Source organism: Schistocerca gregaria, chromosome 6 (assembly GCF_023897955.1).
Source record: "Schistocerca gregaria isolate iqSchGreg1 chromosome 6, iqSchGreg1.2, whole genome shotgun sequence".
In the NCBI taxonomy this organism is placed as follows: domain Eukaryota; kingdom Metazoa; phylum Arthropoda; class Insecta; order Orthoptera; family Acrididae; genus Schistocerca; species Schistocerca gregaria.
The window spans coordinates 341,808,353-341,824,783 of record NC_064925.1 but is presented as its reverse complement, the minus strand read 5'-3'; the positions used below and the strand labels follow the sequence as shown (position 1 = coordinate 341,824,783).

The following is a 16,431-nucleotide window of genomic DNA, read 5'->3' as shown; positions in this document are numbered from 1 at the left end:
GAGGTGTTGGATTCTCACATCAGGTGGAGGTGGAGCAACGTGTTACACAAAAATGTCGCGGTGCGTTGTCAAAAATATCAGTGTCAACAATGCAGGATTTGGGTAACAAACACAATGTTCATGATGTGTAATGACTCTCAACATTACTGATTCACATAGACAATATTTATTTATACGCATTACATGAACCGATACAACTTAAAACACTTGGTGTCTTAGAACCCACTGTCCAGTCCCCACAAGTTCTTATTTGAGAAACAGGATGCAGGAAGTTATCTTAGGCCATTTTATTAATACAAAGAGGAATGCCACATCATCTGCATGGGGAGAAATTACAGTGGAAGCCCCACAAGGTTAGATCATTGGCCCACTACTTTTCTTGCTTTATTTGAAGGAACTGCCAATTTATTTGAATCAATATGCAGAATTAGACCTGTCTGTTGATTGTACAAGCATTGTTGTGAAGCTGATAAAATAAGCATCTACAAAGGAAATAGTAAAATATCTTTTTTGTGCAAGTTACTGAATGATTTTGCACAAATGGGATAGGTTTAAACTTTGAAAAATTAGAATTCACCTAGTTTTGTACTGTCACAAATATCCATCTCCTACTACAAATCTAGTACACCACAAAAAATAATAAATGTGATAGAAAATTGTATGTTCTTAGGTGTGCATATTGATGGGAAGTTCAACTGGAAAAAGCCACACATAGACATCTGCTGAGTTGTTTACGTTCAGATACTTTTGCCATAAGAATAACTGCCAACTTGGGGCTAAAAGTTCTTTAATCTAAATCTGAAAACATTTTTGCCACTTGTCAGCTATTTTACTTCCATGGGTGGACTGTCAAAGTGTTTTACAGTTGTGTATTTCATTCTTTTTTGTGCAAAACTTAGATTCGTTAAAGGGCAACGCAGATCATTTTTTCTTCAAGTGTTGTGCTTCTGAATATCTCTGTTGTTGTCAAGCTTAGATACATTGTTGATAACAATTTTCACAAGTGAATAAAGATACTGTTGTGATGCTATGGTTAATATGCCCAGGTATTTAATGATATACTTTCAAGATGTACAATGCAAACTCCACAAATAATTCTTATTACTTTCTATTGTGCAATTAATACTTTTCATCCAATTGCGGGGCTACCTCAGAATAGTATCCCATAAGGCATCAATGAATTAAAATATGTTAACTTACTGAGCTTAGGGCATATTTCTTTACAATACCAATTTTCATATATTTATCTTTAAAGTTTTTTCAATATAACTAAATAAAGTCTTAAAAATTTTCAGCTCCTATTTCAATTTCCAGAAACAGTGGCACACTATTTTTTTCATTTCTAACTGAGAAGCCAAACACCAATTTTCAAAGGTTTAGCTTTACAAATGCTTTCACAATTAAATATTTTCATAAAACATTTCACCCATGTAGGGTTTAAGTTCGCAAAAACAGTGAAATGCTTATTTTTTTAAATCTGACAAAGAAGACAAACACAAACTTTTGCAGATAAAAGCTTTAAAAATACTTTAGCAGTTCTTTAATAATGATTTACTTAAAAACAGCTTTCACCCGCTATTTCACCCCCAGAGGGGTTAAATTTCCAAAAATGCTGAAACGCGTATTTCTTTGTTTCTGACTGAGAAGCCAAATACTAATTTTCGTACATCTAATTGCCTCACTAGAGAGATGTTTTCAATAACCCTTTGATCCCGTATTTTACGCTCTGGAAATTTCGAATTTCTATTCTTAGTGGTTTGGGCTGGGCAATGATAAGTCAGTGAGTGAGTCCATCAGTCGAAACAATGCCATTTATATATCGAGAGATGAAGTGTTCTATGTATGTTGTGTTGACAACCTATACATTTTAATGTTTATCATGAATTTGATCTACGGAACAAGTAGCTAGCTAACTAACTAAACACTCTTAAATGGAAACGGGCAGGATATATCACACTAAAAATTGACAGGAGATGGACAAAGGCAGTACTAGAGTGGAGTCCTGGAGCAACACTATGACCACAAGGTAGACCACCTGCTCACTGGGCTAAAGAACTGAAGAAAGTCACAGGCTTCGACTGGTGGAGGGTGTCAGGAGAGACAGAGGCATGAAAACAGCGACTGAGATTGCATATCTTAGTTTAAGGTTAAAGAGGCTATGCTTAGTAAAGGTTAAATCAGCTGAACAATAAATAGAAATAAAATTATTACTTAAAACATGTTTCCATTTTACAGAACTGAATAAAGAGTATCCACTGACAATGGCATAAAAGTGATGAAGCATACATAGATTTGTGTGTGGGTGGGAGGGGGGGGGGGGGGAGTTGTATGCATGAGGCAGACCTGAAATCCATTAACACAGCTTGCTTCATGCTTCATTCATAAACAACCTCTTTCAAACAACAGATGCAGGTGAATAGGTAGTTTCCCAAAGGGCTTTAGACACTGTACAACATAGTAGACAACTAACCACAACATGACCAAAAAGGTATCTTTGCAGATATGTGATTGGCTCAACAATTAATTAACAGAGTCAAGTATGTTATACTGGGTAGAAAATGTTCCATTGAAACATTAGTAATATTGGGTGTTCCAAAAGGAAGCATAATACAACCTATAATATTCTCAATATACGTAAATGATTTATCAGCTAGGATGAGTGACACTATCAGATTGTTTACTGATGGCATTGTTGGGCTACAGTACGGAAATGCACAAAGATTTGGATGAAATTTGCTCCTCGTATTAGAGAAGCAGCTCTTTCCAAGTGTGGATAGATCTAAGATAATACTAATAACACGATAGTGTGTAATGAAAACATTAGCGGTGAACATCTTGAGTACACCATGTCATGTATGTATTTAAGGGTAATACTAGAAAAGGTTGTGAAATGAGATAATCAAGTAGAAGCTACTTTAGGTAAGGTCAAGTCGAAGACTTAGATTTGTTGAAAGAGTTTTGAGAAAATACAATGCATCTGTAAAGCAAATTGGATACAAGACACTAGTGTGATCAATTCCAGAGTTTAGAGCTCTTATCACAAAGGTATGATATGAGACATTTCAAGGATGCAGAGATGCGCTGCTACGTTCATAACAGGTTAGTGCAGTCCATACAAAAGTGTAACATAAATGCTGAGGAATCTGAATAGAAATCCTGATGTAGTTCTTGCAAAACTCCGTTGTGTAAATTTAGAGAACATGTATTCAAACAAGGCTCTGAGATAGCTGTGGAGCCACCGTCGAATATGTTACATAGTGATTATGACCATGAGAGGGAATATAGCACTAAATAGGCATATAGACAGTCCTTTCTCCCAGATCAGTATGTGAATGGAATATGGTAGACATCAATAATATAGGTACACAGTACCCACCAATATGCACTGTATGGTGGCTTAAAGAGTTATATGCAGATGCAGAGGTGGTTTCACACGGGTCTAGCAAGTCACTTTTAGGAACCGAAGCCATGCCTACAGTTAAGTCTGCTCACTGAAAATTAAGATACAGATTTTAACACAACACCAACATGCCAAACATGGTATAAGGAAGCAAATGGGTCATAGTACTGCCTGGTACATGCAAACAGCAAAGCATTAGTACTTTGAAAACTATGTGAGAGGATGCATTCCACTTGCTGATTGAGCACCGTTCTGGCAGATAATAACGGTATTCTCATTTTGGGGGTGAAATGGATACATCTGCCATCTCTTGCTGGCAATGGCAAATGATACAGGAACCTATTGTCCCATAATCTACATATGTTTGCTCGTCGACAGCACTTCACAAACGACTTGCACCTTCAGCAGGACCTGTAACTCCCAAATGGTTGGAGTTATTTTAGGAGCACTACTTTTAAGGATGCTTCACAGGTCACCTGACCTCAATGCTGTTGAGCACATTTGGAGTGTCACTGTGACATGTACACATTTTGTACTTAGACCGAACCGATCTCCGAGAATTGTGCCTGACAGTTGATTGGTTGTGGATCAGGCAGCTCCCAGTTTTTTCAGTTTGTTTTGGCACAGAAGCCATGATACACAGTCACTGTGATAAGGCAAAAAGGATGTTGTGACTGCTCCTACATGTATTGAAATACAGGCTCAAGACTAAGCAGATTTAGGTTTGTAAAGTACCACAGTATAATCAATTGACTGAGAGAATTAGGGGGAAAGAGAGAGAGAGAGAGAGAGAGAGAGAGAGAGAGAGAGAGAGAGAGATTTTCCTAATATACTGGAGTACCAGTTTTAGTAGTTGGTATTTTGGAATATGATGATGTTTGACCATAAAAGTCCTTCATCACTTTCACGCTATGCGCTTACCAGAGAAAGGGGCGTGAACTACTATCTCTCTACCAATACTGTCCACCGGATTAGAGGACATCGAATTACCATTCACACTGATTTTTTAGCAAATAAAAGTGTAACCTTAAATATAAATCTACCAGGACTATATAACAGGCTTTGCATGTCTCTCCCACACAAGTAGAGAGTGTGTGTGTTACTTTTAAGGACAGCTCTAGTCAGAAATACAACCTTCATTATAGAGACACATAATCCATCACAGATGAGTAAACTAGAGAGACCTCACCAGGCTGCAAGCCACACATAAAGAAAAGACACAGTTCGCTAACTTGACATTATAATCCAGTATTTGGTATCCTGTAAAAGTTGTACTATTGGAATATTTGGAAGGTTTCTATGGTGGATGCCATTAATCATACCAGCAGTTGAGGACATAGTACAGAGCACTGGATTTCTAACAATCTTTGGTTTCTTCGTGTCAACGCTGAATGTATGGCACATGAGCTGAGGCCTGCCTATAGTGATGTAGTGCATGGCTTGACTGAGATTGACGTAGTATATTTTTAATGATTCCCAAATGATGGGATGGATTGCGTACACTGGTTAACCCCAACCACGATTAGGTTTTAGTGTCCATTTTATTGAGCATATCCGTGGTGTTACCAATAAAGGTGTACTCGCCTTGGACTCTGCTTCGATATATCTTCATCAATTATGGATGGCAGTTGAGTGCTTATGTATCATTATGAATTTGGGGCTGACTATGTAATCTTAGATTGGTACAAAAATTGAACTAGGATCAAAATGCACTTGGAAATCTGAGTTTTGTAATGTTGACTCCAGATTATTTTACTGTGAACTAGGGTCAACTTTGACTATCAATATTTTGCAGATTCAATTGCAAGTTCAATTACAGTTGTCAATTCACAATCTAGTGATAATGTGCAAGTTTTTTGGACTGTAATGTTAGAATAAGGAGAATGTCAGCAAGGTGATCAATGACTGCAAATAATAATTACTCCCATTAGAATTAGTGGAGATGACTCTTAATTAATGTTAAAAACTTTAAAGCAGTTCCGTAAGACACTGCAGGTCCGAGAGTAAGAAGGGTCCTGGATCTTCAGTGTTAATTTAAGATCCTCTTCTATAAATTTATGGCTGACAGTTTCCTCCAAGTACTCTGTATGGCAGTTCTCAGATGAATGTGCTGCTTGTAATCTGTGCTTTCATTGTTAAGAAGGAATTCACGCTGAAAGAATTCTACAGTCCATCCCACAGTAAGGGAACCACCTCACAGCACTGATCGGGTTTTGGTTCTCTCTGGCAGAGTATTTCGTGTGTGATTTCTTGTAGGTACCATGTTCTAGTTGCCTGTGTAGATTGCTTTTCCCAATGGTCTTGTTTCCCTTTGAATAACTTTCCTTTGAGTCTTCATTCACATAGAAGTCTCATTTTGAATTTGACAATATGTATGGTTTTTCTTTTTATGTATCAATTTTTTCTGTAATCTTACTCTTTTTGTGTACTTAGTGACAAAAGTACAATTTCTGTTTAGTTCTGTAACAGGCTACCCATAAAAAATTTGTCAAAGCAGGTAAAAAAAATCCACAACAGTAAAATCTTTTGTTAAATACAAATTCTCTTCTGCTTCTCTGCAGTGGGCTTTTGTTCAAATTTCACATACATATACCAGAATGAAAGTAAAGGTTTACAGTTGTCCAATATATTTATTTATAAAAAAAATCAGTTTATTTACAAATAATTATATAGGTACTTTAATGCAAAAGGAAAAGGAAAATATTCTTTGATGATAGTTCATGCTTCTTGTTGAACAAATGGATTTGGTATGCTTTCCATTCCATCCACGGGACAGATAAGCACTACTGAAGTTCCTCTACACACAACGAGGCCCAACATTCTTGTGTCTTCCGTCAATTTGTATGGGTCATCTGGATCTGTGTATAAAATATACTGTGTTAGGCAGGTTATGACAGTCAATCTGCATACTACACAGTACAAATTCCTTGTATAGTTGCAAAAAGGGGAGGGGGAAAAGATAATATAATGGAAGGACAGACTGGAGACAAAAAAGACAAATGCCAAGAAAAATAAAAAATAAATCTGAGATCCGCGAACGATACACACAAAAATGGACAGGTGGGAGATCAAAGATTAAACTTAAGGTCCGGTGATTGGTGGCAGCCTAGTTGCTTAGAGGTGTAAATTTTGCTTCCTGTTATCAATTCATTAGTCACTCTCTCACAAATATCTACCTACCCCTTTCTCCTCTCATTATCTACATGAGGTGGCAGTAACGTAGTTTAAGGAACTGCATTTTCCCATTTGCTACATCAGTTTAACTACTGTTCAGCAGTGCAAATACCACAAGCACCTTCTCGCAGTCATCCGAAAAAGATGTGTAAATTAACCCTACTCTCATATGTTTTACAGTATTATGAATAACACAGCAAAAATGACAGATTACTACTTACTGTAAAGATAACAACTGAGCTGCAGACATGCACAATGAAAGATTGTTAAACACTGAGATTTCAGCCAAAGCTTTCCTCAGAAAAGTGAAGAAAACACACACACACACACACACACACACACACACACACACACACAGGCACACCTCACTCACAAATGACTACTATCTCTGGCCAGGCTGCAACAACCTATCCTTTTCACAATTTTGTTGATATTCCAGAAGTAACAGAGAACCTAAGTTGCAAGAGCTACACTGAGGTGAAAAGGTTGGCACCGTAGAGGAATTCGAGGTGGGCTGCAGCCAATTAATCAGAAGACTTATGGAAAATAAAATACTTATAAGATGATTCCTGAATAAGTAAGTGAAATGAAATTAAATTGTACGACTAGACTTCACAACCAAAACAAATTATAGACGTTTTGTCACTGGCGAAGCTGTTTTTATATCAAGAACATATTAAATACTGTTTCTAAGTGGTTATTCTAATGGTAAACCAATCATATCAAAACAGTGAAGTTGAAGGTTTACCACAGATAAAACAATGCTCAGTATTTGCTCTGCTTTCTTGACCAAATTTAGCTGCAATATCAAACTACATACAGGCTGCACATAAAGTCTGCGAACACTTTCAATTATTTATTGCACAAGAACTAAACATTGTAGAGATGCCATGCATCGTGCATTTTGAAGAGAAACACTGAAAGTTTTTTCTTCTTCTTCCTCCTCCAAACATTCGATATGCGAACCATGAGTGACCCAGCAGACGTCAATACAGTAATCAAATTCTTGCCATACCCGTCCCAGCATGGCATCGTCAACTGTGGCAGTTGCTTCCCGTATTCTTTCCTGATGCTCTCTTACATCACGTGGTAGAGGCAGTACATACACCAGATCTTTAATTTGTCCCCACAGAAAAAAGCCTTACAAAGTGAGATCTGTTGACCGGAGAGGTCATTTCATAAAACTCACCATGTTTGCGACCAGTGCTGACTATTGGCAAATTACCAAACTACACTGTGGCAGTATACATGAAAATAACTTTCATCGGCAAATTATCAAACTACACTGTGGCAGTATACACGAAAAAAACTTTCAGGGTTTCTCTTCAGAATGAGATACGTATGAAATCTGAACAATATTTGGTTCTTCTACAATAAATAATTGAAAGTGTTCTTGGAATTTATGTACACCCTGTACTTTTAAGAAAATTATTCATGCACAAAAAGTTGAAAGGGGTGATAGCTTCTGTAAATAAATCCAAACAGTAAATATTTTTGTGGTAAGACATTTGTATTACCTCTAAGAATCTCTGAGGTATTGTCCAACACAAGATTAAGGAGAGGGTCATAACCCTTGAGCACACCAGCTGCCTCCCTGCCACCAGCAAATTTCACTCTGATGTTTTTTTCCAGATATTTTGAGAGATCAAGAATACTTTCTTTCCTTTTCTTTTCTTTCTGATCCCCTTGGACCTGAACCTGAAATTTTTAATGGCATATTATATCTGTATAAAAAAATGTAACTGTATGTTTGTACAAAATAAAAAATCTCTAAAAGTTCTTCACCATTTACTTTGAAATTTTTAACACAATGTGGCATGTGTGTGTTTTGTTTAAAATCTTAAATCTCTGAAAGTTCCTCACTGGTTCCCTTGGCACTTCGACACAACACTGCATTCGAATACACACATCTTTATATATCTATATACAAATATATTTGTAATAATTAAAAGGAAAATCTATATAAAAATGTATGTTTGTTTGTTCCACATCTTAAATGTCTCAAAGATCTTCGTTGACTGCTTCGAAATTTTGACACAACGCTGAATTCAAATATGTGTGCATTTTTATACATCTTTTTTTTACATGTATATAAACATATATGTAGTATATAAAGAGGAAACGTTATTGCCAACAATCATGAAAAGTTCTTGACCAATGTACTTCAAATTTTGACACAATACTCTAATGCACATTTTGACAGTCACAGTCAGAATGTATGTTAGCAAACAAGAAAGTTGTATTTATGGCTTATGAATACAGAAGCGTCCGATCCCGCCCGTCTGCTTTGACCCATGATGTCACAAATATGGCGGAAACGACCATAAACCACAATTCCAATATGGCACATATAAAGTCGGCACATACACATTATGAGGATGAAAATACATTGAAAAACAAACACACACACTTTCCACAAAAAGCCTAATGACATTAACGGGACAAGTGCGGGAAATGGGGTGTTTTTAGGTGGGGGCAAACTAAATATTTACTGTTTCCCGTAGTATTTGGAATTTAGTACGTGGCTTACACTTGCTGTTGTATCGGGCAATCAAGCAGATTATTGTGGCCTTGAAGCATTTCCAGATGCTAATATTTTGGTTTGGAAGACATGTAGTATTGCTGAGACTACAGGACTGTTGGCTAAACAGCCTTATGGTACTCTTGTTCGAAGCATGAAGCATGGCATTTGTTTTGACTATGAGAAGGAAGAACAAGTTAAATGCTGATGATTACACTGCACAGCCAGCGACGACGCCATGCACATCGCAGACGCATTGCTGTGGCACGTCAACACAAGTGAACGTAGCAAGCCAACGCCCTGCGATCCCATAAATTAGGATCAAACACTTCCCTTGGCCTATATAGCTCAAAAACATCTCCCGATACCAATATCAACATACACAGCCACACATTGGGATCGAACACTTCCCTTGGCCTGTGCACTGTTAATTTTATCCATCATATCCATTCCTGAACAAAAACAACAACCGATTAATTTTACTAAAATTGCCACAGAATGTACTGTGAAAAACACTAAATTAACCTTCACACAAAATCGTTAACTCACTGAAACGAATTCCACTACAAACACAGACGACACTCGAACAATTCTGGATAATGAGCAAAAGCACACTGAGTCCATTACACCACACAAACGAAAACCCTGAACATACCACCAGAGAGCACAACAAACCACAACACGATAACATCCACAAACACGCCACACTCAGAAACCAAACTCCGCGCCGCCATGACGTCACACACGATAACGCCCTCACGTCACGGGTCAAAGACGACGCGTGGGATTGGACGCTTCTGTTGACCCGAAAGGGGAGGTGATGGACAGAGAGAGAGGAGATAGGAGGAAATGGAGAGAGGGGGAGGGGAAGGAAAAGATGGGCAGAGAGAGGGGGGCGGGGAAGATGAGGAACAGGGAGAGGGGCAAAGGCGGAGGACATGGACAGGACAATGGGGAGAAGGTGATTAGGATGCATACCTAATTCCATTACAATTTAGAAATGTGTACTTTCTCTTTTCTTTCTTTTCCATTTATCCAGACAAAGCCACAGCAACACATGGAAAGAAACAGCAAGTACTGATAATATACATAAAAATGAAGAGCCTCTACAAGGCAGGAGGATATGGAGAACAGCCACGTGGAGACCTGCTTTTTGGCAGAATGCATAACATCTAATAATAAAAATAAAATGAAAGGATCATTGGCATTTCTGGCTGGGAGACACCCCTTTGGGATTGTCCGGCCACCTAGTGCAAGTTTCTTTATGTGACGCATGTACGGAGATGAAATAATGATGAGGACAACACAATGCCCAGACGCTGTGGAAATAAAACCTCCTTCCCACCTGGGAATTAAACCCACGTCTCAAGCATGGCAGTCAGCAATGATCCCCACTCTGTTACTGAGGCAGACATAATAATAATAATATAATTACTGTGAGCGGAAACATTAACAGTAAACACAGATTTATAAAGGCCTTATCACATTGACTTCTGTGAATGACATGTATAGGATCTAAACTGCCAAAGAAGTATGTAGCCAATGTATAATAAAATTATTATTATTCTAGCAGCCTTTGTTGTATTAAGCACTTCTGACAAGTTGAAATCATTTGTTGGACCACGCGTTTAGCCAAATCCTTTCGTATTAAGCTATCTTACTTTTCAGAGATTCATTCAAGGCTTTCCAGCAAAATCTATCCCTTTTCCAAAAGTACACTGTTGATGAAATGCAAGCAACAATACATATAGATATTAAGTTTTAATGCATATGCTGTTATAAGTAATCTACTGGTAAAGTCATGAACATCCTGCTGATTAACTGTAGCTCGGTCTTCAAATAAATGTGGTATAAGTCATCACTTCACCAAAAAATGTATGACTACATACTTTACTCTCATAATTACGGAATTTTAGTTTTTCAATTGTTAATAAAGGAGTTTTTAAGGAGGTTAAATGGACAGCATACCACACTAAAGACCTGACTTGGCAACAAATTACTCACAAAGTAAGGGGTTTACTACAGTATAAGCATCAGTTTCAAGCCAAATAACTGCAAAGATCCCCACAAGTTACAAGGAAGTCCTGCACTGCTTCTGATATACACACAGAAAAAACTTACAAGTGTTACTTTTCTCAGCAATTACTTCTCACATTTTGAAGAACAATCTTCTTGTTTGCATACACAAAGCTCGCTACATCACCTTTTGCAAAAAAATTCTGGGGTTGACAGAAGCGTCCGATCCCACACGTCGGCTATGACCCGTGATGTAAGGGTGTTGTCGTGTGTGACATCAAGACGGTGCAGAGTTTGGTTTCTAAGTGTGGCGTGTTTGTAGATGTCGACGTGTTGTGCTCTCTGGTGGTATGTTCAGGGTTTTCGTTTGTGTGGTGTAATGGGCTCAGTTTGCTTTTGCTCATTATCCAGAATTGTTCGAGTGTCGGCTGTGTTTGTAGTGGAATTAGTTTTAGTGAGTTAACGATTTTGTATGAAGGTTAATTTAGTGTTGTTCGCTCTATGTCGTGCGGTAATTTTAGTAAAATTAATAGACTGTTGTTTTTGTTCAGGAATGGATATGACGGATAAAATTAACAGTGTGGAGGTCATGGGAAGTGTTTGATCCCAATGTGTGGCTGTGTATGTTGCTACTGGTATCGGGAGATGTTTTTGAGTTATATAGCACAAGGAAAGTGTTTGATCCTAATTTATGGGATCAGGAGCTGATGTTGAGCTATATAGGTCAAGGGAAGTGTCCGATTCCAGATGATATTGTGTTTAGTGGTATTTGGGAAGTTTTGTGATGTCGGTTCTTTTCGTCGTTTTGTGTGGTTTTGTATGGGGGCGGGTGTCTAAATTTGTTTATATTTAGTTTGCCCCCACCCAAGAACACCCCATTTCCTGCGCTTGACCCGTTAGTGCCATTAGTCTTTTTGTGGAAAGTGTGTATGTTTGTTTTTCTATCTATTTTCGTCCTCATAATGTGTACGTAACGACTTTATAAGCACCATATTGGAATCGGTTTATGGTCGTTTCTACCATATTTGTGACGTCATGGGTCAAATCAGACAGGCGGGATAGGACGCTTCTGTATTTCCAAATTCTGATGTTACCTGTCACGACAGATAAAAGTAATTGGATCTATAGAACAATGTGTCTTTTTTGAAGAGTGATTTCATATGTTACATAGTTACCATCTACAAGGTTTCTGTTTGTATTTTTGACTAGTAATTTCACTCATGTTCTTCAACAATATGTCACTTAGTTATTGTGGGTGGTAGAATTAATCACATGGTGTACTAGACCTATATAGACCTATATGGTATACGTCTAGTGAATAAAGAGTGTCTTTCGTTTTTTTTTTTTTTTTTTTTAAAAAAAGCAGATTGCAGTAGTGCCAATGTGATTTTCACTCTTTTCTTAGTGGCCATTGTAGTGACTATCCTGGGACCTAGTACCAGCTGTAAGGTAACAGCTTGGTTGAGATTTGCAAAGCCACCAATTTGTCAAATAAAAAGCAATTCTTTGAGAAGATAGTAGCAACGTGCTTATGTAGCGTAACCTGAAGGTTACATTAGTTGGAAGGTGATAGAATGGAAACCAACAATCCTTCGTTGGCTGTAAAGCCAACAATCTCTTTTTATACATCACATTCCCAATTTAAGAAAATTTATTTTTCCACTGCAGTCTGACATTTTCAAGATTTTATAAGTTTTAAGGAGTTATATGCAAGCATATCCCCCATCCAAATGTTTCCTGTTGCTGGTGAGGTCCCATTAATTCACTGGTCTTTGTTTTGCTAATGTTTTCATGTTGTCAGTGATGTTATCCACTGGTTACGACTATGTTACTGAAGGCACTGGTCTGGTGACACAGTATTGCATCTGCTGCAGCGTAAAGTCAAGCATCGGAGTGCCAGTCGGGAACGATAGAGCAGAGAAGGCTGTGAGAAGACATCAGCCAATTGCACACTGACCGAACCCTCTCCGGGATGACAACGCAATGCGATGAGGACATAAGTGCCGCGCCTGACTGGTCACAGCCCAGAGTGTCAACACTAGTTACTCCGCTTGTACATTCTATGTAGCTCAAACTTGGAATTGTTATACTGTTAAGAAACTTGATTATTTCATATGTCACCCTCTGCTTGCGACACATCGGTGTGATTGCCATGTTAATTATTGTACTCTTTTCATTTTGTAATAAAACTCAGTAATAAGATTTATTTGAATGTTGTCTAGTGATACAAGCAAGCTGGTTTCTGAGACAACCCATATTTGTCAACTGGGCTGGATTTAACAGCATCAATTGCTAATACCAAATAAATTATTATATCCAAAATATGGGGAATGGTGATAAAAGCCAGAAAACAGTTTGTGGATATTGCTCTTTGTTACACTGTAATTGCAATTTGGCTAGCACTTCAATATCTCACTCTAGGTGAGAGTTGATTCTGCAGTCATTATTAATTATATGTGTTGCATGTATTCTCTGCTATTGATAATACATTTACATCCTACAGGTTAACATTTGATTTCTACTATTTTAGTACATTTGCTCTGCTTAATATAATACAGGTATAATAATTTCCATGGTCATCATGTAGTAGTCAACTGGAAATTTAGGCGATACTATTGCTATTCCATGAATACTAATAGTATACAGTAGGAGCTCCTATCTTACCACTGTCCTAGTTTGCACATAAAAATAATACGAATGAAATGTCTTTCACTTGTTATTTGCTAGAATATCATCGTAGTTCCAGGTTTCAACAGGAGCTTCTTGTGTAAATGTTAAAATATCATAGTGGTGTCAGCTGTACATAATAAATGTAATGTCTTGACTAACACGGACATTTACGATATTTTCAAGCAAATATTTAATAAAAGTCGGTTATACTATTTAGCGACGATAATCTAGTAAGTTGGCCAATGATTCAAATTGTCAATCAATAAATTAGCGATAACAGAAATTAAATGCTAGTATCTAATGACTACCTGCACATTTTTTTTTTCTTTTGCTCTGAACCACTCCCTAGAGGAAAAGTAAAAAATCCTATGACAAAAGTTAAGTGGATATTTCTTATTCTGTCCATCTTTTTACCCAGTGACGCCATACCAGCTATAATATTCATATCTGGAGAGGAAGTATGCGAATGGAATACGTCTTCATTTTACATTACAATTATGGTTGGAATGACCAGTTACAGCTCCAGATGCTGTACCATAACACGAAAAACAAGAAATTTTAGGCGCTGGAAATAAATTTTTCACCACTTTTTTTCCTCTTCTTAAATAACATAGTAATGACTACACATTATACAAAAGACACACAGAAGGGATCATAAGTGTTAGCTCTTACCGACGTCATTCTTCAACGCAGAAACTAACTACTGTTCGTAACACTCTGCAACACAAATGCACAAACACGCTGCACTTTGTTTACACAATCTTTCAAAACAAAACAAACGGATATCATAGATATGGAACAGGCCCATCCAAGTCTTCAGCGATGTTAATATCCACTGCCTTCAAAGTTTGGTATGAGTTTTTCGGCAAAAATATTACACAATGCCTTTCACGTGTTGCTATACACATGGGCCGTAAACAGAACGGAACTTAGCCTCAAGGTTCCTCGGGAACATAGTTTTAAGACTGATTCAATCGGGGATAAGACGGCGTGCCAGCCATTCTCGCCGCAATCATTTACTGTATAGCAATGGATTCTGTGCTTCTGAGTCTTATAAAGCCCATTTCACACTGGCTGACACGTCACGTCAAAGCATTCCGCAATAGTGAAATTTAAAGCAAATAAACACGAGAATAATATTTATGAACGTACAACAATAAACGAATTTAAAGTTAGAATAAAAATACAGAAATACCATATTATTTATCATTACTGTGATAGTCTAGTACTCTGTGGTGCAATATACAGTAAATGAATGACTACTATGCAGGAGTGACGGTATGTAAATGCATGCATAATTTAAAAAAATATACATTTGTTCATGATACCTGATAAATTTTGTGTTGTCTAGTGAGTTCTGTGTAATCTGGAAACTTGTCCAGTTTGGAAAATTATTTCAGGCTCATGCGATTCTGTTTTGGGTAGACACAAACGAAAGTTTGCGGGCGTATTTCTACCACTGAAAGACGACGAATATTCAAATTTCACTCCAGTCGCATAAGAGTGGTGCCAGTAGAACCATTATAAGAAAGCAGGTTTGCTTTAAATACACATTGTAATGGTCGTGATCTTTAGTTACCTTTGAGATTGCGTGTGGTGAGCTGATGTTCGTCAAGAATGCCTATAAGGCTACAAAGAAGCCATTATCAACACTTCACTGAGTTTGAACGAGATCGTGTAATAGCGCTTTCTTCTGCGATATTGCAGAAAGCCATGACAGAAGTTTAGCCACCGCACATGATTGTTGGCAGTGGTGGACATGACAATGTACAGTCTCAAGAAGACTGGGTTCCAGACAGCCACATGATTCTACTGAGAGGGGAGACTATCATGTTCAGTGTGTGGCTATGATGCATTATACTGCATCTACAGCAGCAATATGAGCAGTGGTTGGCATCACCGTAACATAATGAACTGATATAAATCAGTTAAGGCGCCGAGTCAGACGCCCTGTTGTATGCATTCGACTTACCCCAAATCACTATCATTTGTTTCCATAGTAGATGGAGGTCTGTTGTGTTTTCTGATGTGGGTTGTGCCAGTGACGCCCATATGTCGGTTCAAAGGAGGCCTATTGAGGGCCTACAACTAACTGGCCTGTCAGTTAGACACACTGGACATACACCTGGATTTATGGACTGAGGTGGGATTTTGTATGTCAGCAGGAGCAATAACACAGCTACCCAACACCATCTGACTGTAGATTCGTATGTTAGTCTGGTAATTCTACCTGTTGTGCTGCCATTCATAAATAGCGTTTCAGGGCTGTTTTCCAAGAGGATAGCGCTATTAATGTACCAGCATTTCACATTTGCAATGTGTTATCTCAAGATTAAATTAACCTGATTTCTTGCAATGTTCATCTCTTAAATATGTTCCATAGACAAATTTATTCCCAAAATTTCATTACTCTAGATTAATTAATTATTCTTTGGTGTTGCGATATATGTATATGGGAACAATGGCTCACTCTCACTCCCTGCCCTTGTTGTTGCGCATTGTTGAAACCTTTGTAGTACCTGGAGTCAGTGCACTGCCGTTGGCTCACAAAGTGCTTGGTTATGTTCATTATCGATCGCTGGCACGCGTAACAGTTGTATTGTATTCATTCAGGTGTAGTGGTGTACGTATTTTTGTCATGAGTAAACGG

General features: G+C 37.8%; 1 protein-coding gene across 1 annotated transcript; it reads right to left on the bottom strand.

Moving 5' to 3' along the window:
* Positions 1-6,010: 6,010 nt before the first annotated feature.
* On the bottom strand, positions 6,011-14,602 carry LOC126278256 (U6 snRNA-associated Sm-like protein LSm7). The gene is made up of 3 exons (XM_049978257.1): positions 14,454-14,602; positions 8,092-8,272; positions 6,011-6,258 (listed from the first exon to the last, which is right to left on the bottom strand). Exons 1-3 carry the CDS (start codon positions 14,460-14,462, stop codon positions 6,119-6,121), a joined length of 330 nt encoding a protein of 109 aa, XP_049834214.1. The 5' UTR covers positions 14,463-14,602; the 3' UTR covers positions 6,011-6,118.
* Between the last annotated feature and the right edge of the window lie 1,829 nt (positions 14,603-16,431).